This window comes from Pongo abelii, chromosome 2, assembly GCF_028885655.2.
Source record: "Pongo abelii isolate AG06213 chromosome 2, NHGRI_mPonAbe1-v2.0_pri, whole genome shotgun sequence".
Classification (NCBI taxonomy): Eukaryota; Metazoa; Chordata; class Mammalia; order Primates; family Hominidae; genus Pongo; species Pongo abelii.
The window spans coordinates 9,750,927-9,776,968 of record NC_085928.1 but is presented as its reverse complement, the minus strand read 5'-3'; the positions used below and the strand labels follow the sequence as shown (position 1 = coordinate 9,776,968).

General features: G+C 42.0%; 2 protein-coding genes across 3 annotated transcripts in view; one reads left to right on the top strand and one right to left on the bottom strand.

Moving 5' to 3' along the window:
• Positions 1-1,512: 1,512 nt before the first annotated feature.
• Positions 1,513-22,651, bottom strand: LOC129058435 (uncharacterized). Of its 2 annotated transcripts, none has more exons than XR_010139118.1 (4): positions 13,171-16,583; positions 5,876-5,998; positions 3,429-3,550; positions 1,513-1,856 (listed from the first exon to the last, which is right to left on the bottom strand). XR_010139118.1 is itself a non-coding variant. In XM_054551287.2 (4 exons), exons 1-3 carry the CDS (start codon positions 22,029-22,031, stop codon positions 3,484-3,486), a joined length of 843 nt encoding a protein of 280 aa, XP_054407262.2. In that variant the 5' UTR covers positions 22,032-22,651; the 3' UTR covers positions 1,516-1,856; positions 3,429-3,483. The 2 variants fall into 2 exon arrangements, 1 of the variants encoding a protein (XP_054407262.2); XM_054551287.2 differs by lacking the exon at positions 5,876-5,998 and adding an exon at positions 21,359-22,651 and having other exon boundaries at positions 1,516-1,856; positions 13,171-13,273.
• SEC61A1 (SEC61 translocon subunit alpha 1) overlaps positions 21,608-26,042 on the top strand; it is a 19,249-nt gene continuing 14,814 nt past the window's right edge. The window contains 5 exon segments of the mRNA NM_001133267.1: positions 21,608-21,719; positions 21,995-22,062; positions 24,678-24,743; positions 24,835-24,913; positions 25,876-26,007. Of these exon segments, the coding sequence (NP_001126739.1) occupies positions 21,713-21,719; positions 21,995-22,062; positions 24,678-24,743; positions 24,835-24,913; positions 25,876-26,007 (352 nt within the window). The 5' untranslated portion in view covers positions 21,608-21,712.

The window sequence follows — 26,042 nt, the reverse complement described above, 5'->3', positions numbered from 1 at the left end:
CTGGTACAACTCAAAGCCTGGCTAAGTCTGACTCTCCTCCTGCCTCACTCTGCACCCCAAAAGTTAATGTTGCTGGGGAAACAGCAACCAGGCGACTGGTTTTACTTCAAAGTCAAGACCACAGGCTGACAGAGGCGTTTGGGAACCTGGGCACATTAATGGGTCAGGACACACTCTCATTGTCTTAGTGGGGTTGTCTCAAGAAGATGCGGGTGGCAGACCTCAGCACAATGGTACCTGAGGGAAGGCTGCCTTTTAGGCATCTTTCAGGGCCTGTGGGATAGCTTTAAATGCAAAAATACAAAATTACATTTTAATGATGTTCAGAAAAGAGGAGTAAGGCATAGCACCCCAAGATAGCCCCCCAGAGGTGGGCCTACTCCAAGATGACAGAATCACAACCTCTCCTGTCCCTTCCTATTCCATCTTCACCCTCAGTTGATGGTGATCTTGCCTCTTTTTTTTTTTTTAATTTTATTATTATTATACTTTTTTAGGGTACATGCACACAATATGCAGGTTTGTTACATATGTATACATGTGCCATGTTGGTGTGCTGCATCCATTAACTCGTCATTTAGCATTAGGTATATCTCCTAATGCTATCCCTCCCCCCTCCCCCCACCCCAAGAAATTAGAGCAATCTGAAGAGAATTCCCTCATCTTGCTGCCACTAAATCTACAGGCATCTGCCCCCATATATTCTGCTGTCCTGTTCCAACATAGAGCTTCAAGGGCTCCTATCTAGGGTCAACTCCTCCATTTGTAAACCAGTCCCCATTTCTTCCTGCCCATGAAATTCCTCGTGTGTTAGCATAATCCTCCTTTTTCATGACATTTTCACCCTGTAGTGGATTATTTCCATCAGCATCGACAGACATTCTGTCATTTGTCCCATCTTTTAAGATCCCCTAGCAACTTCCTGTGCTCTCCAGCTCTTACCCCAATTCTCTGCTCCTCTCTACACCAAATCCTTTAAAGAGCTGTCCATATGGGTCATAGCTGCTTCCTCATCCCCAGTTCTCTACTGAACCCTCTCTACTCAGGCATCACCCCATCATCTTCTGAAACTGGCTTTGTCAAGGTCATTAATAAGCTTGATGTGGCCAAACTCAGTGGTCAATTTTCAGACCTCGAGTTATTTAACTCTAAAAGTAACACATGAATCAAGAGGTCAAATGTAACCCACAAATGTGTTTTGTTTGGACAACACAGTGTTGGTTTTTAGTTTGAATTCACTGCCAGCATTAGAAATCAGGATATTCACATAAAAATCTAGATGCCAGGTTTCTTTGGAAAAATCTGAAAGTCTAAGCCCACATTCCTACCTGGCAATAGACTGGCAGTGAGTCATGGCTGACTCTGGAGACAGGACATGGGGTTTCCAGTTTGCCAGAGTCCCCACCACTCAGGACTGGCACATTCAGCTTGCTTCACTTACTTATGTCACTTTCCTGGACCTAGAGGCATTTGCATTTGTAAACTCTAGAGTAAGACTTAAAACTCACAAGTGATGAGCACCTATGTTTCCTGCTTTATGAAAGAAGACAAAACAGTGGGAGAGAATGCAGTTTGTGTGTATAAAGCAGCAGCGATGAGAAGCAGTGAACCTCAGCAATGGCTGAGTTTCTGGTTCTAGGCATTCCCATCCATCCCGCAGTTCAGCTGTTCAGCCAAACCTCGAAGATCATTAGTTTTCGTATATCTTTCCTCTTGCGCTGATTTTCTATTTGATCTTCTATCTTTAGATCAGTGATACAGTTTTTAATTGCTAGCTTATTTAACCCTTGTATTGGTTCACTGATTGTTCCACTGTTCATGTCAGTTATCTGGTTTTGCCCACCTGAGCTGAATTCCTGGAAGACAGATACAAGTTAACACCACGGTTCATCAAAAACAGCTCTGGTAGTACAAGTCAGTCATTTATCTCTCAACAAGGAATATAAAGATTTTCTTTTTTCTTTTTTTTTTTTGAGACAGAGTCTTGCTCTGTCGCCCAGGCTGGAGTGCAGTGGCACGATCTCGGCTCACTACAACCTCTGCCTTCCAGGTTCAAGCAATTCTCCTACCTCAGCCTCCCGACTAGCTGGGACTACAGGCGTGTGCCACCATGCCTGGCTAATTTTTGTATTTTTAGTAGAGCCGAGGTTTCACCAGGCTGGTCTCGAACTCCTGACTTCAGGTGATCCACCAGCCGTGGCCTCCCAAAGTGCTGGGATTAGAGGTGTGAGCTACTGCACCCAGCCAAGATTTCCTAATATGTATAATTTCTAGACCAACAGTATTTTATTTTATTTTTTTTTTTGAGACAGAGTCTCACTCTATTGCCCAGGCTGGAGTGCAATGGTGCCATCTCAGCTCACTGCAACCTCTGCCTCCTGGGTTCAAGTGATTCTTGTGCCTCAGCCTCCCGAGTAGCTGGAATGACAGGCACATGACACCATGCCCAGCTAATTTTTGTTATTTTTAGTAGAAACGAGTTTCGCCATGTTGGCCAGGCTGGTCTTAAACTCTTGGCCTCAAGTGGTCTGCCCACCCTGGCCTCTCAAAGTGCTGGGATTACAGGCGTGAGTCACCATGCCTGGCCAACCAATAGTATTTAACTATATGTCGCAAAATACATAAAATCATATATGTGACTAGATCATAGTGAAGTGCACTGCGAGTAAGCTCTTAGTAATGGTTTTCTTCGGTAGAAATCAGATTGAGCCATCATTTGTCCTTTTAAAGTGGTTTCCTGAAAAGGGAATGAAGGTGGTACAGAAGCCCAAGGGACTGTTTGCACATGTAACTGTCACCCATAACAGACATCCCTGCAGGAAAAAACTATTGAGACTAGTTGTTCTAGAAGCCCAGAGTCCATCCCATGATCATTATATACTTTTCTATAATGAGAATGGAATACATATAAAATACACCTTACAATTCCCTTCAAGGACTGCTACACCAAACTGAAAACTTTCCTCCCCTTTTTAGGTCTCATGGACATCAATATGAGTAAGTTTTATATACTGGTATTATGGGCTGAATTTTGTCCCCATAATATTCATATGTTGAAGCCTTAGCCCTTAGTACCTCAGAATGTGATTGTATTTTGGAGATAGGGTTTAAAGGAGTGACAAAGTTAACATGAGGCTATTAGTGTGGGTCCTAATTTAATATGACTGGTGTCCCTGTAAGAAGGGGAAATTTGGACACCACAGAGAGGCACCGGGGCACATGTGCAGAGGGAAGACCATGTGAAGAGGTAGCAAGAGGGCCATCTGCAAGACAAAGACAGGCCTCAGCGGAAACCAACCCCACAGACACCTAATCATGGATTTTGAGCCTCCAGAACTGTAAGAAAATACCCCAGCCCTAGCAAACAAATATAACCTGGGTTAAATATGAGTACACTCAAGAGCAATTCATATACAGCCACCACTTACCCCTGCACGGAACGGCCCAGGCTGCTATTTCTGCATTTGCTTCCCGTGGCAGCTATCACTTCTTATTGCTAGTAATGCCTTCCTTTGCTAACGTCCTGTCCCTTTTACTAAACTGACATTGCCTGAAAAGACAGATACCCACAAGAGTTAAAACTGTAACTTTAGTGACATCAGTGAAATTAGCAAAGGACCTCTGAAAATTCTCTCCTCCATAAAAGCAACATGAAGCCTAGCAAAAATGGTCAAAATCACGTATTCAGAACTCTGAAAAGTAACCAAAGGCTCGCAGCAGTCTAGGAGCATTTATTCTGGAAAAACATTTGAGTCATGATGAGAACAGTGAGCTTTGTCCTCCTTCATCCTCTCCCTGTTTCCTAGTTCTGCAGTTACCCTGAATACCAGCAGCCTGGCAGTCTCTAGAGGAAGCAGAATAGGGTTAGAGTTCCTTCAGTGCTCTGTTCCAACAGAAGTCCTATTATTTGACTTGTCTGGAAGTTCTCTGGAAGATCCCACTTGCAAGGCTGTCTTTATTTGACTTGAGTTGAAACTCAGAGCTCACCCAGCGCAAAAAGCCTTTGCCCGGAGGCATTTCTCAAAAACATTTAGAGGGAATTATTTAATTTCACAACTGCCTGAGGCAGTGAGTAATGTTTAGGACAATTAATAGGTTACCCAAAAGGATATTTTTTTCAACTGGGAAACGGGCATCCATAGGGGCTTGGAAAAGCTCCAAAATATTCCTCTGAATCTAGAAGGCCATTTGCACTGGTAGAGCACATATTTATGCCCATGGCTGTTCACATGGTTGGGATAACCTGAGAACACCCTAAACTCTAACATCAGGCTGACCTTGAGGATCTACACCAGCAGAAAGTGAAGGCTAAGGCAGAGCTGTCAACTGCATGCTGAGTGTTGAACACATACGCAGAGACTCTCAGCAAACATTAAGAGACCTATTGGTTTCAAGTGTTTCAGGAAATCTGTCTAATCATTAGCTGACATTAAGCTATTCAAACAGAGACTTCAGTGGCCACACAGAACAAAGAATACAGAGTTTACAGAATTTGTGCAGGTAAGTTACTAAACAAACAAACAAATAACAAACAGCAACAAAAACATACCCTGGGGATGCGGGAAAATCTGATTTCCAAAGTTGACACACTGTATTTTTTTAATGTCCAGTTTTGAGCAAAAAGTTATTAAACATGCAAAAAATAAATAAAAACCAAAAAAGTATGGCCCATACACAAGGAGAAAAAAATCAACAGAATCAACAGAAATTATTCCTGAGAAAACCTAGATGCTGGATTATTAGGAAAATATTTTTAAATCATCAATTTTAAATATGTACAAAGCATTAAAGTTAAACATGTTTAAAGCATTAAAGGAAAGTATGAGAACACTATCTTACCAAATAAAGACTATCGAGAAAGAGATATTTTAAAAATAGAAATTCTGGAGTTAGGCCAGGCGCAGTGGCTCACACCTGTAATCCCAGCAATTTGGGAGGCCGAGGTGGGCAAATCACCTGAGGTCGGGAGTTCGAGACCAGCCTGACCAATATGGAGAAACCCCGTCTCTACTAAAAATGTAAAATTAGCCAGGTGTGGTGGCACATGCCTGTAAGTCCAGCTACTCGGGAGGCTGAGGCAGGAGAATCGCTTGAATCTGGGAGGCAGAGGTTGCAGTGAGCAGAGATTGCGCCATTGCACTCCAGCCTGGGCAACAAGAGAGAAACTCCATCAGAAATTCTGGAGTTAAAAAATTATAATAACCGAAATGAAAAATTCACTAGAGGGGTTCAACAGCAGATTTTCAGCAGTCAGAAGAAAGAAAAACAGGCCAGGCGCAGTGGCTCACGCCTATAATCCCAGCACTTTGGGAGGCTGAGGTGGGTGGATCACTTGAGGTCAGGAGTTCAAGACCAGCCTGACCAACATGGTGAAAGCCCGTCTCTACTAAAAAAAAAAATACAAAATTAGCCACATGTGGTGATGCACACCTGTAATCCCAGCTACTTGGGAGGCTGAGGCAGAAGAATTGCTTGAACCTGGGAGGCGGAGGTTGCAGTGAGCCAAGATCACGCCATTGCACTCCAGCCTGGGCAACAAGAGTGAAACTCTGTCTTGAAGAAAAGAAAAAAAGAAAAAAAAAAAGAAAGAAAGAAAAGCAAACTTCAGTATAAGCCAATTGACAGTACTCGTTATGAAAAAAAACGACAGAAAAACGAATGAAGAAAAATGAATGAGTCAAAGGAGAAGCCACAGGGGAAATCTGAAAATAATTTGAGGGCCGGGCGTGGTGGCTGACGCCTGTAATCCCAGCACTTTGGGAGGCCGAGGCGGGCAGATCACTTGGGGTCAGGAGTTTGAGAGCAGCCTGGTCAACATGGTGAAAACCCATCCCTACTAAAAATACAAAAATTAGCTGGGTGTGGTGGCATGCACCTGTCATCCCAGGTACGCAGGAGGCTGAGGCAGGAGAATCATTTGAACTCAGGAGGTGGAGTTTGCAGTGAGCCAAGATCACACCATTGCACTCCAGCCTACGCAACAAGAGTGAAACTCCGTCTAAAAAAAAAGAAAAAATAATTCGAGATGAATGAAATAAAAATACAACATACCAAAATGTATAGGTGCAATCAAAGCAGAGTTTAAAGAAAAATTTACAGCTATAAATGCCCACATTAAAAAGGAAGAAATATTTCAAGTCAATAACTTAACCTTCTACCTTAAGAAACTAGAAAAGTGAGAGCAAACTAAACTCAAAGCAAGCAGAAGGAAAGAGATAATAAATATTGGAGTGAAAATAAAATAAAAATAGAGAAAATCAACAGAATCAAAAATTTTATTCTTTGAAAAGATTAACAAGATTGAAAAATCTTTAGTTAGACTGATTAAGAACTAAAAAGTCTTAATTACTAATTACTAATTACTAATTCATTACTAAAACCAGTAATGAAACAGGAACATAATTACAAATTTTACAGAAATAAAAAAGATTATAAACTAATACTATGAACAACTGTAGGCCAAAAAAATACACAACCTATATGAAATGGAAAAATTCCTAGAAAAACACAAACTACCAAAACTAACTCAAGAAAATGGAAAATGAATGCATGTATTATAAGAGATTAATTTAGTAATTAAAAAAAATCCCACCAATGGAAATTTAGGTCCAAAGTCTTCACTGGTGAATTCAATAGAATGTTTAAAGAATTAATACCAGTACCTCAAAAACTTTTCATTAACAAACAAAAAAAAAGTTAAGAAAACACTCTTGGCCAGGCGCGGTGGCTCACACCTGTAATCCCAGCACTTTGGGAGGCCGAGGCGGGTGGATCACAAGGTCAGGAGATGGAGACCATCCTGGCTAACATGGTGAAACCCCGTCTCTACTAAAAATACAAAAAAATTAGCCAGGTGTGGTGGTGGGCACCTGTAGTCCCAGCTACTCAGGAGGCTGAGGCAGGAGAATGGCGTGAACCCGGGAGGCGGAGCTTGCAGTGAGCCGAGATGGCGCCACTGCACTCCAGCCTGGGCGACAGAGCCAGAGCGAGACTCCATCTCAAAAAAAAAAAAAAAAGAAAGAAAACCCTCTCAACACTTTATGACTTTATGAGGTCAGTGTTACCCTGATATCCAAAGAAAAAAAGTCACTACAGGCCAATATTGCTAATGAATATAGATGCAAAGATCCTCAGCAAAAAAAAACACATTATCATCTCAATAGAGTCAGAAAAAACAAGTTGACAAAATTCAACAGCGCTTCAAGATATAAATACTCAAAAACCTAGGACTAGAAGGGGAGTTCCTTAACCTTAAAATGATATCTATGAAAAGCCTACAGCTAAAATCATACTTAATGGCAAAAGACTAAAATCTTTCCCAATAAGAACAGGAACAAACAAGGATGTTTACTCTTACTACGTCTGTTGAAGTTTGTACTTGTGGTGCTAGCTGGACAATTAGGCAAGAAAGATAAATAAAAAGAAATAAAAGATTGGGAGGCTGAGGCGGGCAATCACCTGAGGCTAGGAGTTCAAGACCAGCCTGGCCAACATAGTGAAACCCTGTCTCTACTAAAAATACAAAAATTAGCCAGGCATGATGGCACGTGCCTGTAGTCCCAGCTACTCGGGAGGCTGGGGCAGGAGAATCCCTTGAACCCGGGAGGTGGAGGTTGCAGTGAGCCAAGATTGTGCCACTGCACTCCAGCCTGGGCGACAAGAGCGAGACTCCATCTCAAAAAAAAAAAAAAAAAAAAAGAAAGAAAAGAAACTAAAAGAAGTAAAAGAAATGGGCATCCAGATTGGAAAGGAAGACACAAAACTATATTTGTAGACATAATCTCATACATAGAAAATTCTAAGGAATCTACATAAAAGCAATTAGAGCTAATAAACACATTCTGCCAGGTTGCAGGATATAAGATTAGTATACAAAAATAAATTATATTTCTATAAACCATCAATAAACAATCTGAAATTTAAATTAAGAAAACAATTCCATTTATAATACCATGAAAACAGAATACTTAGGAATAAATTCAATAAAAGAAGTATAAGACTTCTTTTGGACCTTGAAAACTATAAAACATAATTGAAATAAATTAAGGAAGACCTAAATAAATATGGAAAGACATCTGTGTTCATGGATTAGAATACTTAACATTGTTAGGATGGCAATGTTCATTAATTACCACAAAAATTCCAGCTGGCTTCTTTGCAGAAATTGAAAAGCTGAACCTAAAATTCATACGGAATTCAAGGGACCCAGAACAGCCAAAATCATCTCAGAACAGAGTTGGAAGACTCACACTTTTGAATTTCAAAACATAGTGCACAGGTACAATAATCAAGACTATGTGGTACTGACATAAAGATAGACAGACATATAAGTAAATAGAATATAATTGAGAATACAGAAATAAATCCATACATTTATGGTTAATTGATTTTAGACAAGGGTGCCAAGACAATTCAATGAGGGAAAGAACAGTCTTTTCAACAACTCTCACTGGGACAGCTAGACATTGATATGTAAAAGAATGAAGATGGACCCCCACCTCACACTATATACAAAAAATAAAATGAATCAAAGATCTATATGTAAGAGCTAAAACTATAAACTTCTAGAGGACAACATAGGTGTAACTCTTTTTGACTTTGGCTTAGGCAATAATTCCCTAGATATAACACCTAAAGCACAAGCAACAAAAGAAAAAATAAATTGGATTTCTTCAAAATTAAAAGCTTTTATGCTTCCAAGTTTACCCTTAAGAAAGTGAAAAGATGGCCGGGCGCAGTGGCTCATGCCTGTAATCCCAGCACCTTGGGAGGCTGAGATAGGTGGCTCACGAGATCAGGAGTTCGAGACCAGCCTGGCCAACATAGTGAAACCCCATCTCTACTAAAAATACAAAAATTAGCTGGGCGTGGTAAAAAAGAAAGTAAAAAGACAATCTTCAGAATGGGAGAAAATATTTACAAATCATATATCTGTCAAGGGACTTTATATTCAGAATATATAAAGAATTCTTACAACTCAACAATAAAAAGACAAATAGCTCAATTTAAAAATCAACAAAGTATTTGAATATTCTCCAAACAAAATATACAAATGACCAATAAACATACAAAAATATGTCTAACATCATTAGTTTTGCATCACTAGTGAAACACAAATCAAAACCTCAGTGAGTTACCACTTCACATCCACTAAACTAGTTATAATAAAGAAACAGACAGTGATAAGTATTGTTGAGGATATGGAGAAACTGGGACCCTTTTCCATTGCCAGTGGGAATGTAAAATGGTGCAGCTGCTTTGGAACACAGTTGGCAGTTCCTCAAAAAGTCAAACATAGATTTACCTTATTACCGAGCAATTCTACTCCTACATATATGAAAGAATTGAAAGCAAATAATTCATGCAAAAACCTGTGTGTGCATGTTCATACCAACATTATGCATAATACCTAAAAAGTGGAAGCAACCGCTGAAAGGGTAAGTGCCATGTCCCATTCTACAGTCCACACAATGGCATATTATGCAGCCACAAAAAGCAATGAAATGCTGATATATGCTACACCATGAATGAACCTTGAAAACATTATGCTAAGTGAAAAAAGACCACATATTATATGATTCCATTTGTCTGGAATGCTCAGAAAATGAAAATCCATGGAAAGAATAAAGATTAGTGGTTGCCAGCAACTTGGGAAGGAGAAAGAATGGATAGTGACTGCTGATGGATGTCGGGTTTATCTTGGGTTGATGAAAAAGTTTTGAAATTAGATAGTGGTGATGTTTGTACAAAAGCCACTGAATTGTGCTCTTTAAATAGGTGAATTTGATAATATTCAAATTATTTCTCAGAAAACAATCTATACATACATTCAACTGTGCCTCTATGAAGCAAATAGTTTCTGAAATAATTTTTTCAAGAGTAAAGGGCATGAGCCCTGGGAAGCTACAGCACATCTCCTTTGACTTCCTCTAGGCTGTACTCTTGATAGCTGAGGTTGCTGTTAAGCTATCTGAGCAAGGAGTAGTATCTTATGAGAATAATGTTGGTTACCACACACAGCCTAGTGACCTGGCTCAGACATAGTGACAATAAATGCTTCCCTAAATCTAAATTTCCAAGACCACAGCCAGCCACAGCAAGTTTTGGCAAAACCTATCATGAAAGCCTATCAAAGGGAAAATGGGGTTTGTGATTTATCAAATTTCTTTTAAAGTATCCGAAATTCATAGTTTTGAAGTAAGCAACTTTATGAGGGCTCTTAGCCTTTAGAGAGATGTTCCAATGCCGCAAAAACATCCTACAGTAAGAGACAGCAGACTACTAATACTCTATGAGGCTGAGGTGATTGGAGCAAATGAGCCTGAAGTCCTTCCAGAATAATGAGCATTTATCATAGTATTACCACTATTTAATTTCATAGGAAAAAAAATCCAAGGAACAGTCCCTTTGTACCTTGACAGGTCCCTAGAAGAAACTTCTGTTACCACATTCAGACAATATCTACTTAGTAAATAAACAAACCACTTGGTTCCAAAGCTTGTCCATATGACACATTTCACAATTGCTATATTTAATTCAAATTATTTGGAGTTAAAATACACTCCAGACTGTTTATTTTTCTGTCCCTTTCCTAGAGGGTAAGAATAGTAAATGAGACAGCTGGTTGTATTCTCAGCTCTTGGGTTCTGGTAAGCATTTTATATGGCAGCGGGCAGGAGCCAGGGGTGTGTGGTTGGAGACAGTTTTTCAAAATGAAATGGTCTGTCCTCCCCCACAGCTCCCTGCCCTCTGCCACTGCAGGATTACAGTAATTCTGTATCCCAAGACTAGTTACTTTTAAAATGCCACAGCAAAGTATCCCCAAAGGGTATGGTTCCCATTTGTTCATGTCACTTAATAGCTAAAAAACCTTAGGCAAATTCCTGAACCTAGCTTACAAGGTTCCTTTGTAGAATGGGGTTAATAATAGGACCTTCTGGCCAGGCACAGTGGCTCACACCTGTAATCCCAGCAGTTTGGGAGGCCCCGACGGGTGGATCACTGGAGGTCAGGTGTTTGAGACCAGCCTGGCCAGCATGATGAAACCCCGTTTCTACTAAAAATACAAAGATTAGCCAGGTGTGGTGGCATGTGCCTGTAGTCCCAGCTGCTTGGGAGGCTGAGGCAGGAGAATCGCTTAAACCCAGGTGGTGGAGGTTGCAGTGAGCTGAAATCATGCCACTGCACTCCAGCCTGGGCGACAGAGCGAGACTCCATCTAAAAAAAAAAAAATTACAGGACCTTCTTCACAGTGTCAGTGTGAGGACAGTCAGTGAGTGCATGTGAAGCGGGACTGCTGGCACATTCCCCAGTGTGCCACGTGCATTGCTGTCTATGTGGCTGGCCCCCTGGAGCTGTGCAGCTGCCGTGGCCACAGAAGGGTCTAACCTAACAACACACATGGTACCCAGCAGTCAAGAAGTGGTAGCTGTTATAATTACTGTTATTATAGTAGTCACTTTTTCTTGCAAGAAAGGTGGACTTCCCTGAGTGCCACAAAGAGGCTTGGGTTAATAACAGAAAGGAAATTAGCAAAATTGAGCTTTCTGGACCAGGCATTTCTCTGGGTGCTTTTATATGTGCTATTTAATTTACTCTTCATATCCCCAAAAGGATATTATTACCTCTTTTTGAGAGATTAGAAAACTGAGACCCAGAGATTTTATTTTTTTATTTTTTTGAGATGGAGTCTTGCTCTGTCGCCCAGGCTGGAGTGCAGTGGTATGATCTCGGCTCACTGCAACCTCTGCCTCCAAGGTTCAAGCAGTTCTCCTGCCTCAGCCTCCTGAGTAGCTGGGATTACAGGCATGTGCCACCACACCCGGCTAATTTTTGTATTTTTAGTAGAGATGGGGTTTCACCATGTTGGCCAAGCTGGTCTCGAACTCCTGATCTCATGATTCACTTGCCTTAGCCTCCCAAAGAGCTAGGATTACAGGCATAAGCCACCGCACCTGGCCTAAGATACAGGGATTTTAAATGAGTAAAGTTATGTCACTATTAAATATTCAAGCCAGAAAGGATTGTGAGTCGGCTGGACTCCAAATCCATTGCTGTTCCCACAATGGTGGGAATGTGTGCTCACCCAGTGATGCAGGATTTTTCTCAGCCCCTCTGCTGGACTTGCAGAAGGGGCACCCCCTCTACTTGGCTGACCCCACTCAACCAACCCCTTGTGGGAGGGACCACATGAGCAAGCGAGTGTGGGTCCTGGCCAGATGCTCCAGGCACCAACACAGGAGCAAGCTCTATGTGAGGCCACAGCCTGACCAGGTGTGTCATCTCAAGGGGAACGGGGCAGCGCTCAGGTAAGGGTGCCTGTGACCCCGAAGCCCAAGGGGGCATTACAGTGCTCCTTTAGTTTTGCCATCCATGGACGGGGGTGTGGTAGCAGCTCAGTTAGCCCCTTGTCTCATTGTGTGGAGCAGCTGCCCTCCACTGGAGAGGGCAAAGGGCTGGTGTGACAGCCTTTCTGGGTACTGGCACTTGGTGGGTCCCGAGCTCTTATCCGGCATCCAAGAAGAATGAGGTCAGGTGGACAATTGAAGGATGGTGAAGGTGGAGAATTTAATTGAGCAATGGAAACGGCTCTCAGCAGAGAGGGGAGCTGGAGAGAGGAAAGGAAGGGTAGGTTGTCTTGCCCGAAGTCAGGCTATCTCATCTCTACCAACTGAGTCTTAGGTCTTTATAGGCACAGGATGGGGAGTGCAGGCTGATTGGTTTGTGAGTATGCAAAAAAAGGTTAAAGCGAAGACATCACTCAAATGTAGGCACGACAGTGTAAAAAACCAATTAGGAAAAGGTAGGTATGTGTAAAATAGGTGAAGGATGATGATCAATCAGAGGAAAGTACACCAAACAGAAAGACAAGTTCTCAATCCAGTCCAAGGATTTAACTTGTAACTTGGCTTTCAGTCCTTCAACTGTCTTTGGCTTGGAGGTGGGGTTTCACTGGGTACCTACCCCTATCTGCCTGGGCATTTGGCTGCCTCCTGTCCCTATCACCAGCATGTATTCCTCCTTCTTATGGAAACAGCACATCAATTTTCCATGATAGAGCCACCCCTCCCACATTCTCAATCCATGTGATTTGGGTAAGGCTAGTCTCAGGCCTGGCAAGTTCATTCTATTTTATACAGTCACAGAGATGGTTCAGGGGTGAACACTTACCCAGTAAAACTCAGTCTCAGGACTTTTCTAAGAACTGTGGAAAGATGAAAACTGCTCTTTCTGTTGAACTTGACACTATGAAGCCTGGGACTTCTGAGGGTCCCTCCAAGGAGGAAGCCCGAATATGAAAGAAAGCAAAGAGATGTGGAGAAATTGAGTCTGACAACAGTTTTTGAGCCTTGCCTAAATCCATCTTTGCCTAAAGCTAGATCTACCCTTTGACTTTTCAGTTACAGGAGCCAAAAAATTCCAGTATATTTTTTCTCAAGAGGAGTTACAAAATTAACACAGGCAGTTCTTAAATCCACATAAGCACCAAGCATTGTCTACAGATGATCTGTTCACTATTGTTAATCCTGTGTGGTGGGAATATAGTGTTCATCTTATTAATCTTTAAACTTTTCTGTACTTTTAACCTCATAAGAAGATCAGAAGAGGTAATGAAAACAGCACTGAAAAAAAAAACAGATCAGTTTCCAGCACAGAAAAGGAAAAAACACAAATTGTTCAGTATCTCTCAGATCCAAAACCTAATACCTGAATGAGTATCTGGTGTAATTCTCACGTTAACACCCTGTGCCACAGGTTTTCGTATTTGGGTTAAGCAGTGTAATGGTTAGTTTTGTATCGAATTGGCTAGGCTAGAGTAACCAGTTATTCAGTCAAACACTAACTTAGGTGTTGCCTTGAAGATATTTTGTAGATGTCAATTACCTTAAAAAATATTATCTTCAATAACATGGGTGGACCACATCCAATCAGCTGAAAGGCCTTAGAAAATGGAGGTTTCCCTGAGGGAGAAGAAATTCTTCCTGTGGGCACCACATCAGCTCCTGCCCAATTTCCTGGACTGTCGGCCCTACTGCATGAAATTTCAGATACGCCCAACCAGACTTCACAATCATATTATGTCAATTCCTTGAAATACACCTATTTTTCTCTCTCTCTCATTCTATTTCTCTACCATATATATCTCTCTGATATATTTACAGCCGGCCCTCCATATCTGCATCTGCAGATTCGGCCAACCAGTTTGAAAATATTTTTTAGGCTGGGGAGGGTGGCTCACGCCTGTAATCTCAGCACTTTGGGAGGCCCACGCGGGAGGATCACCTGAGGTCACAAGTTCAAGACCAGCCTGGCCAACATGGTGAAACCCTGTCTCTACTAAAAATACAAAAATTAGCCGGGCGTGGTGGTGGGCACCTGTAATCCCAGCTACTTGGGAGGCTGAGTCAGGGGAATTGCTTGAACCTGGGAGGTGGAGACTGCAGTGAGCTGAGATCATGCCACTGCACCCCAGCCTAAGCAACAGAGCAAGACTCTGTCTCAAAGAAAAAAAAATGTTTTTTAAAAAACAGTGAAAAATAAAACATAATATAAATACAAAGAGCTATTTACATAGCATTTACATTGTTAGATGTCAGTAATGTAGAGATCATTTAAAATATACAAGAGGATGTGGGTAAGTTATAACCAAATACTATACCATTTTATATCAGGAACTTGAGCATCCACAGATTTTGATATCTGCAGAGGGTGGGGGTGCTAGGGTTGGGGGGTCCTGGAACCAACATCTCACGGATACCAAGGGACGACTGTACCTATCTCCTACTACTGGTCCTGTTTCTGTGGTAGAACCCTGACTGACACAATCAGCCATGCCCTGGATGTTTCTTGGATATTCTCTGATCTCCAGAATGGGAAAAGCCTCCTGAATTCTTCCCTGGGAGTCAGGCCTGCCTGCCTTCCTTTCTTTTCTTCCTCCTGGAGAGCTTCTATCTCAGAAATCTGGAAGGCCTCTATCTCTGAAGGGCACCATTTTCCTTCATCTGTCTAGCTCGTCATGCATTTGCTAGATATTAACAACTGTAATGAAGCCTAGCTTCTCCAATGATAGCTTTATTGCTAGCCTTGCTCTTTGTTTTAGCCATAGGGAGCTATCTCTGTCCAATCCCAGAAGTTTACCATATTCCCTCCCCTTTCTCCTTCTCAAGTCCCACTTTCTCTTCACCACCTGTTAGACAGACTGAGAGCTGTCTCCCAATACCCGTTCTCCCCTTGTTCCATGGCAGTAGCCAGCCCATGACTTTACAGGATAAAGACGAGATTTTTCAAACTCCTTTTCAGATAAGTGTGACTAGGTTATAGCCAAAGGAATAGAATAGATGCAATGTGTCCAACTTCCAGGTTGTGCATTAACAGAAGGGCAGTCCCACCTCTCCCTTTTCTTTTACCTTCCAAATGGCCAAAATACAGACACAATGATGGGCCATACTGGATTTTGTGGGCCACACACAGCACCACCCAAAAGGGAGTGGAGAAATAAGAGAGAGCAAGCTTCAGACCTATACTGCTACCTGGACTTCCATCTGGTTTATGATACTGATTTGTTTTTGTTTTTTTTAATCTCTGCAGCAACGGCCAAATTTTATTATTTTTTTTTTTTGAGATGGAGTCTCGCGCTGTTGCCCAGGCTGGAATGCAGTGGCACAATCTTGGCTTGCTGCAACCTCTGCCCTCCAGGTTCAAGCGATTCTCCTGCCTCAGCCTCCTGAGTAGCTGGGATTACAAGTGCGTGCCACCACGCCCAGCTAATTTTTGGTCTCCAACTCTGACCTCATGATCTGCCCGCCTCGGCCTCCCAAAATGCTGGGGTTACAGGTGTGAGCCACTGTGCCCGGCCAACAGCCAAATTTATATCCTAACCAACACACCAACTGGCCAAAAGAATAACCAGCTCCCCCAACCTGCTGTCTTCCCCAACCTAATTATTATATCGGATTGTCTTGTTACCTGGCTGTTCCTCCTCCTTCCCACCCTTAAATATGGTTGACCCCCTCTCCCACTGGGTCTCTCCCTGAATCTGGTCTCTCTATGCTTTCTCCCTTAGAAATCTCATCCACTCTCATGGAAAATGACTTAACATGCTTCTAATCCTAACTCATCTCTGAGCACCAGGAATGCTTATTGGACTTCTCATTGATCAATTGCCAGTACCTCAAACTCTGCATGTTTAAAATAAAACTCACTTTCCTCTCTCTCACACACACACACAAACATACACACACACTCACCATGGGGGTAAGTAGGCAACCTGTTCTCTTCTTGATTTCCTTATTTAGGTAAATGAAATAAATGACGCCACCATCCTGCCAAGAACCCAGGCTTAAAACTACAGCAGAGGCCACAAATTCAAATGCTTAGAGACAAGGCAAGAGGCAAGGGACAAGTGGTAACTGTGGGGAGCCAAAGAGCTGCTGACCAATCTTAAAAAAGCAGCCACAACTTGCTGATCTCTGGCATGTAGGAATATTAGTCTAGTGCTGTCGGGTCTTCTGATCTTCCAAGAGAAGTAAAAAATCTAGATTTTATGTTTTATGTGATCTCTCTAGATTTTACAAACAAAACAAGAAGTCATCTTGAACTGGTCAATATGTAAATCAAAAATTTAAAAACATATCTCCTATTTCTAAATAAATATCATAAAATGACAATGCAACTTGTAGCAAAAATAATTTGACAGATCTTTCTAGTATGTCTAAATCATTTCTTGGTTTTTGGAAGTTATGAATCTTTTGATACAGTTGTCACTAGATTTTGCCCCTGTATGGGGTGATGATTTGACATAGGAAGCAACATTGAATTGTTCCAACAACTTCCTCATTAAATGGATAATCATTAAATGAATTAAGCAGAGAATTTCCCTAACATCAATGATACTGTTTTTAGTGTTGAATCCTCAGTTTCTTATTAATAGCAATTAAATTTAAACATTTTATAGACTTTATAATGAAGTCTAAGAACATACAGAACTGATTCAATATCTGTTATTGACTAAGTCACACAAATCACTTATTGAAATATCTTTTAACTTACTGGCTTATTCATTATGTTCTGTTCACTCTCAATTCATGGAACTTCACAAACCAGGGGGCCTTATTCCAAGATTCAAAAAATTGAAAGGGCTTAAAAGTTTATTACATTTTTCACTTTTGTCACCAAATACATTGATTTATTAGAAAATCCAGTAATTTTTCTCTTGGAATTGATACTTCACTTTTTTTTTCAAACAGGATACCTATTTTTTCTTATCCATAATAACTTCCACTTGTTTCAAACTTCCCTTTGTTTACATATGTCCAACTGTTTTACAGTTTATTGAAATAATGTCAGCTCTAATAGCTAAAACATGTTTTCTTATAAAGCTAAAATAAATACTGCTGGGCATGGTGGCTCACGCCTATAATCCCAGCACTTTGGGAGGCAGAAGTGGGCAGATCACTTGAGGTCAGAAGTTTGAGATCAGCCTGGCCAACATGGCGAAACTCCATCTCTACTAAAAATACAAAAATTAGCCAGGTGTGGTGGCGCACGCCTGTAATTCCACCTACTGGGAAGGCTGAGGCAGGAGAATCACTTAAACTCAGGAGATGGAGGTTGCAGTGAGCTGAGATCGCGCCACTGCACTCCAGCCTGGGCAACACAGCGAGACTTCATCTCAAAACAAAACAAAAAAACCCTAAAATAAATACTGACATCTCCATTAAAATATCATTTATTAAGGCCCAAACCCTTTAAAATATATTTTTCAAACAGCCACTGCATTTGTTTCCATTACAGTGAACATACAGAACTTACTGACTTCCACCACAGGGGGTATATAGCTCAGGGGTAGAGCATCTGAATGCAGAACTTACTGACTTCCACATTGCTTTTGCAGATCTAGCACTGCAGGCTTGTCCATCAAGGTTCAATTTGCATTACTTAATGTAGTTATTTCTGCTATTTGGTGTGTGGTAGTAAATACAGTTTATCAAGAAAAGCATGAGTTCCCTGACTTCTATTGGTTTATCCAAAATTGAATTTGATAATTTAGTGCCAAATTAAAACATCCACATTTTTCCTAAACTTTTGGCTGAAACTCCACACTCTCTCTAGAATTACATTAGCATTTTTTGTATAAAATCCAATGACAATTTTCTTATTTGGTACAATATTTCAATTACATCTTTATGGAACTATATCTCAAATGTAATTCTTTCTTGTCTACTCATAATAAAGACAATACGGTGTACTAAATGTTTCCCAGTGTCATAAGATCAACAAAAACCATTACATTCAAAAACCTTTAAATTTGCATTTTAATTATTAAAACACATTCACATAAAAAAATGAAGCTTCTTAGATGATGATTTTAAATACACCTCTTTGATTTACATGTTTTTCAAAAAGCTGTTTTCTCATTTGGGTACATCTGGTTTTTAACAGGTGGGTCCAGAATACAATGGCATGTTCATATCAATACTAATCCTTTTGAAGTTCTAGTAAATGTGTGTGAAATGCTCAATTATACTTAACTATATAGTAGTGCTAAAAATTCTGACAGTACCTTCTAAATCTTTTTTTTTTTTTTTTTTGAGACAGAGTCTCGCTCTGGAGTGCAGGCTGGAGTGCAGTGATGAGATCTGCACTTCTGACAGTACCTTCTAAATTCTGACAGTACCTTCTAAATCTTTTTTTTTTTTTTTTTTTGAGACAGAGTCTCGCTCTGGAGTGCAGGCTGGAGTGCAGTGATGAGATCTCGGTTTACTGCAACCTCCACCCCCCAGGGTTCTAGCCATTCTTATGTCTCAGCCTCCTGAGTAGTTGGGATTACGGGCATGCACCACCATGCTGGGCTAATTTTTTATTTTTAGTAGAGGCGAGATTTCACCATGTTGGCCAGGCTGGTCTCGAACTCCTGGCCTCAAGTGATCTGCCCACCTTAGCTTCCCAAAGTGCTGGGATTTCATGAGCCACCAAGCTTGGCCCTAAATCTTTTTGATTGCTTTATCCTCACTCTGATAACCTTTTTGGGAGTTCTAAGTTTCAAATACTTAATTTATGAAACTGATTATATTCTTTTAAGTTCTTTTCTCATCATTAATCACAAATTTTCTTCACTCGCACAAGCTTTAAGAGCATTCTGATGAAATATATGTTTAACACTTTGATCTTTTAACAATAGAACTTCTGAGCACTAAGTACCCAACACTTCTGTCACTAGCGATGTCACTCAAATTTTTGGTTGAAAAAAATTATTTTTTCACTACAAAACTATAGATTTTAAGTAATAAAGTTTATCTTATAAATTATAAATTTTATTTTGTGCTGATTCTTAAACAGTATCAAAAGAAGTCCCAGGCGGGGATTCATTATTATTATAAATTTGTTTGTTCTTCTGCAGATATCAAGATTTACATTTATTATACTTAAAAGTATTGAAAATTCATCCAGATTTTTGTGGTCTCTTTCATTCTAGGTGGATGTTTCTAATATTCTATAATAAAATCTTAAATGTATAAATATAAAACACTGCATACCTACTATTTTCCGAAGAATTAATGTATGTGCTTACAATAGAAGTATTTTATTATTTTTTGAGACAGAGTCTCACTCTGTTGTCACCCAGGCTGAAGTGCAGTGGTGAGATCTCAGCTCACTGCAGCCTCGACCTCCCAGGCTCAAGGGATCCCCCCACCTCAGCCTTTCCAGTAGCTGGGACTACAGGCATGTGCCACCATGCCTGGCTAATTTTTTTCTAGAGACAGGGTTTTGCCATGTTGCCCAGGCTGGTCTTGAACTCCTGGGCTCAAGTGATCCTCTTGCCTTGGCCTCCCAAAGTGCTGGGATTACTGGTGTGAGCCACTGCACCCAGTCCAATAAAAGTATTTTAAACTAGTGATTCTCCTAAAGCAATCAGTGATTTAACACATGTAACTTGGCTGCAGCCCCTGCAGTGACACAGGCCAGATTGTGTCATAATATGGAAACAACAGGAGGCCTGTTATCAATGGTACTGACATCCTACAACTATTAGCACAAACCAATGAGTTTTTATTAAAATTTCTATTATTAACTAATTGTAACATTTATTGTAATTACTATACTATTTACCCTCGAAATATTTAAACATTTTAACCATCAATATGGTGCAGGGTGCATAATGGCTAAATATCGGATCTAGTCTATATGCTGAACTTAGTCCAGGGGCTGCCAGCTTTAGCTTCAGGCCAAAACTCCAGAAGAGATCACCAGTGGGTCCTGGAAGTGAAGATGGGTTGCATTTCAGACTCTGAATAAACAGTCAATGTCTTCTTTTTCCCCTTTTTGGTGGGGGATGGATATCAAGTGATGTCACACCTAGACCACTTCACTGAAGTTACCTGCCTGTTCCCAGTAGTCCTTTGAATTTTCCACCAGTGGGTTTGTATTCGAAAAAAGACTTCCTGTCCTGTCCAACTTTCTGAGCCAAGGATGTACAAAACCTGATTATCTGCTAGAAATGGCTGAGAATGGAAAAATCCAAATAGTTGACACCTAAATTAAAAGCAAAAAAGCATCTTGCCACATATGTACCCCCAACTTCTACTTGTCCTGGTCAACGTTTAGTTCCATGAAACCTTGCCTGATCCCACAAGGCGTGCCCACCTCCTCCCTGCTAAATGCTCACAGCATGAAGTCTGTTTCTCTTAGATGACATCATACCTACTGACTACAGATGCCTGAAAGTAAATTCCAACCCCCCGCCCCAGCATTCCTTGCCCTACCCGTTATCTCCCTTTCCCACACCGATCTTAGGCAATCACACCGCCATGCCTTGCCCACAACAGTCTCCTCAACCTGTTCCCTCATTCCTTCTCGCCAGAATCTATCAAGGCTCGGCACAAAAGTACTCTCCCAAGAGGCCTTCCTGAATTCTTCTGTGAGGCAGACTACTTCCCGAGCTGCCCCGGCCCTTCTCCGGCCAAGTCTCTCCAGAAACTCATCCCATTCGTTCTCAGATGGAAGGGGACCCACACCCACGACAAGCCTCCGGGTTTGCTTAATGACTCAAACAGCGAGCGTGCTCGGTAAGCCCCACCAGCCCGCGCCCTACTCAGCAGGTAATGACGGAGACCTACGAGGTGACGGGCGCTGCGGTAGACGCTGGGACAAGGTCCCTGCTCCAGGGAGCTTACGGTCTATTCACTAACGTCAAAGAGCAGTGAGTGCTGTTTCGTGTATGGGAGCCACCAGGGTCTCCGCCTGCCTGCAGGGCCATGCGCGCACTCGACGCTTGGCGCCTGCCTCAGTTTCTCCGTGGGACCACACTGCCCCAGTCTCCGGAGGCGTGACACACCCTCCCCACGAGCTCTCGCGTTACCAAGTCTGCGCAGCCGCACACCCCCAGTCCCGGCGGGCCCCGCGCGCCAGGCTCCTTCCCGACAGGCCCCAGGAGCCCCGCTGCATGCCGGGACTTGAGGTCGCGGCGAAGCGGCGCGGCGCGGCGCGGCGAAGCGCGGCGGCCGCCGGGCGCGCGTGGCAGGAAGCGGAAGCGATCCGAGGCCCGGCCCCGGCCCCGCCCCGCGCCGCGCCGTGCCGCTTGCCACCGGGCTAGCACTGACGTGTCTCTCGGCGGAGTTGCTGTGTGGTGGAACGCGCTGGGCCGCGGGCAGCGTCGCCTCACGCGGAGCAGAGCTGAGCTGAAGCGGGACCCGGAGCCCGAGCAGCCGCCGCCATGGCAAGTGAGTCCTGCAGGGCAGCCCTACTGAGGCCGGGACGGAACAGATCCACCTTCCCCACACCCGTGCGGTCGGGCGCCCGCCAGCCAACCCTGACCGGCCCCCTGCAGAACGCGGCCCGTGCCCCCGGCCCTTCTCGAGTATCCCCATGAGTCCCGGGTGCGGCCGGCTCCCCTGGCCCTTCCTCTCACTCGTCCTGGGCAGAAGGCTTCCCTGGGTAGCGCGGAAGGTTACTCCTCTGTGTCCCAACTCTTCCTGTTTTGTTTCTCCCATCAAAGTCAAATTTCTGGAAGTCATCAAGCCCTTCTGTGTCATCCTGCCGGAAATTCAGAAGCCGGAGAGGAAGGTAAGTACCCCAAATCGCCATCAAAGAAGGTTTCAGGAAACTGTCTGGACTCTGGAAGTTTACAGTATGATTAAAAATGGCTTCAGCACGGCAGTGGAGACTCTCCCTTCTCTTCCCTTGGAGTCTAGTTGTGTTCTGTTATTCCGGAGAGCTGTCGAAAGGTGACCTGGTTGTGTGGAAATTTCCACTGAAATCACTGTGCTTTATTTGGAGCATCTTTGGTGGATGTTGCTCCGAGAACAAAGCCTCCGGTTGCCCTGTCCCAAAAATCGATCCGGGCCATGAATGAATAAGGCCTCAGTTAGAATAGCAGATTGAGTTACCCTCCCTTTTTCACCTCCAACGGGAGCAGATCATGGGTTGGTATTTTTTCCAGGAGATGCCCTTTGTATCCAGCTGCTAAAGGGAAGGGCTGTCACTTTAGTATTTACAAATGATTTTGTACCTTTTATGTAGGCTGTCACAATAGGGGGAATAAAGGCTATTCTTTTGTGAAGTCTGCTGCTTTTCACAGCCGGTGTATTAAAACAAGGAAAGATTAAATGTAGAGCTGTGTTGAATCAGAAATTATGTGGAGTGAGTGTTGCCAGTGTAACTACAGCTGTCAAATAACAAAAAAAGTTTCGTTAGGTTCCTAGGTTAGAGAGTGGGGAATAAAATGTTTGTGTCCTCACGTTATTTTTCAAACTGTTGTTAAAGCATTCACATGGAAACTTGGGTGCTTGGAATCCACTTTCATTTTTTTACTTAAAATAGTTTCATATAAATGCCCATGTGCTGCTTTTAATGGACGAATTTGTAAAGCTTTACCCCCTCAATTCCAGTGTAGCAAAGGGGCATGGCTCTGGAAGCAGGCAAGCCTAGGTCCCACCCTTTACATAACGCCTTAATAGCTATGTGACCTTGGCCTTGTAACTCAGTGTGGTAGATGGAACAAGGGAAATATGTGCAAGGTATAGCAGTGGCTCAGGAAGGGATTAACTCTGGGAGACATGATGTCTTATGGTGGTTTTGAAGGAGAAATAGAAGTCTCCTTGAAGGGATGGAAAGGAATTCCAAATAAAAGGAGTATATAGTTTGCAAAGGCATTGGTGACAAGAGTGTAGCACGTTTGGATGGGAGGTTATTAGATGTAGTTCCTATTGATAGAACATAATGGTAGGTGGGGAACATTAGGAGATGAATAACAAGGGCCAGACATGAGAATGTCACTTTGGAAGAAAAGGAGAGGACTACAGTTGGTTTAGAGGCTTTTCACATCAGAGAATGAACTGTGGTACTGAGCAAGAATGGATTTAGGGGCTACTAAGAAGCAGAGGAGACAGGACTTGGATAAAGAGCTTTTGGGGTTTTGATGTTAAATTTGATTGTAACTAGGAGAGAGGACTTGGTGATTAGAAAGGGAGTCTTGAAAAAATTGTCTGCTCTTTGTTTCCCATCAAGATTCATTTCAGACAGGTTAGTCTGAAATGGCGTTGCCTTCTCTTGGCCACTTTCTAATTTCTTAGTGTGGTGGGATGGTAGGTGGAGAGAGGAGCATTCTCAAGAGAAGAAGAGTCCTGTGAATGCCCCCAGCTTTGGATGGAGTATCTGAACACTGATTCACACCACCCTTGTGTGGCCGCATGACTGTGTCCTACTTTGCCTGCATGTATAGTTAGAGGACTGTGACTCCAGTTCTGGCCAGAGGGCCAGGAATGCTGACTCAGTGCCTGCCTAGAAGTGTTTTTAAAGAACACAGTTTTGTTCACTTAATACTGTCAGTCTCTCACAAGGTATTTCAACCTCAGAATCTTCCGTCTGTACAATAATTAATGTTTGTTAAGCCCTCTAAAGCCATTAATGTAGTGTAGGCAGCAGGTACTAGTGAAGACACTCAGTTTCAGAGGCAGAAAACCTGGAAGAGTTCCCACTCTTCTTTAGTGACAGAGGCTTTGGGTGGGAGGTCTAAACCTTTCTAATGATACTTAATAGTCATTTTTACAGCGATTCTTGTCACCTATGCAACCTGTGTACCTGAGAAGATATGAAAATCCTTAAACAGATGTTACTAGTAGGTTAAACGTGCAACTCTCCTGCCCTTCCCCAATATTGTTTATTACACTGTTTTACCCTTAATTCATAGAAAATACACTATTGAGCAATTCCAAATTACTTGACTCTAGAATAACAAGGTTTTGTGACTTAAACTCAAATGAAAAGTGGTTGCTCGTGTGTTTTACAAGTCATGTTCTATTGTGACATTCTTTGATCTTGAGTCTTAACTGTTAATGCTAATGGTTAAAAGCACAGTTCAGGACTCAAACTCACTTTAGCATTGGGGTTTGGGACAAATTATTTAGCTCTTCTAAGGCTCAGTTGTAAAATAAAGGTAATGCTCTGTGGTGTGAGGTGAGCTGGGGTGATGCCTGTAGGTCCTTGCATTGTGCTCTGTGCAGAGGAAGTTACGCAGTACATGGTACTTGTGTTTGGTACATGGTTTAGCTTCTCTGCTGAACAGAGAAAAGGGTCTGTTTGGAGTCCATTTTTAGAGAAAGGGGTCTGATTGGAGTCCATTTTTATTAATTTGCTTTTCAAAGTAACTCCCTGCTTCAATTCATTCTCTGTTACTCTAGATTCAGTTTAAGGAGAAAGTGCTGTGGACCGCTATCACCCTCTTTATCTTCTTAGTGTGCTGCCAGGTAAGCTCAGGCTTGTATTTCATATTGGGGAGGGGGATAAGAGTGGCTGGAAACAGGAGTGCTGACTGTTTTGCTCTTTGCCTGTTCCCAGATTCCCCTGTTTGGGATCATGTCTTCAGATTCAGCTGACCCTTTCTATTGGATGAGAGTGATTCTAGCCTCTAACAGAGGTAGGACTCTGGCTCTCTCTGTCTTTTCTCTGTAGAGTGTGGGTTACCTAGCTTCACTTAGTTAAATTATAGGCTTTGGCTTTATATGGAACTTAGAGAGTGACTTGGAAAATAGAGTGAAGAATGTTAGTGTGCTGTGTTGAATAGCCTTATTAAATGCTGAGTTCAGCACCAAGGCATACCATCATATTTGGAATTGTATTTGAATGCAGTACAAAACCTGTAATGACAAGATAAGTCTATGCTATAGAAAGAATAAAAAACATGGAAAAACTAGAATACTTTTTGAATACCTGAAATGATGACATTTCCATTGATAACATTCTTCAGAATATGTAATTTTGTTTTTCAGCTGTATCTTTTTCATATCTATAGGTTACATATAGTGTCAAAAAATATGTAACAGTGTTTTGTATACTCTAACCAGTTACTTATGGGACTGGGGAGGATTCTGAATGTGTAGGTTGATATTGCATTTGATTAACTCATTTAAAAAATATAGTTCAATTAAATTCCAAATCAGTTGGAAGTATAGCTCATTTTAACATAATGGGAAGTAGAGGCTTATTCACAACTAGATACAATTGTACAGGCTCCCTTTCCAGACTCTGGAAATTATTTGAATGTTATCCTTTTTTTATTAACTGATGAAGAGACGAACATTTCTTATCTCTAAAACCAGAATGAATCTGTTTATGGTGAATTTAAATGCAGCAGTCTGTTTAGACACCATGTGACTTCCTAAACAGAATAAGCTGTTGCCTGGCAGGCTGAACAGAATGAATTGAATTATATACTAATCGTTGATATTTTGGGGTTCTCTAAATTAAACACAGCTAGGAAACTGAAACACGTTGGTTTTATATAAGGGGTACCCAGTCAAATTTTGCTTATTCATTTTTAAAATAATGTACTACGTTTCCAAGCTAATATTGACTGTTTTGCTTCCCCGTTTCCTCAAGGCACATTGATGGAGCTGGGGATCTCTCCTATTGTCACGTCTGGCCTTATAATGCAACTCTTGGCTGGCGCCAAGATAATTGAAGTTGGTGACACCCCAAAAGACCGAGCTCTCTTCAACGGAGCCCAAAAGTGTAAGAAAGATTGTGAATAATCTGATGTCTATAGT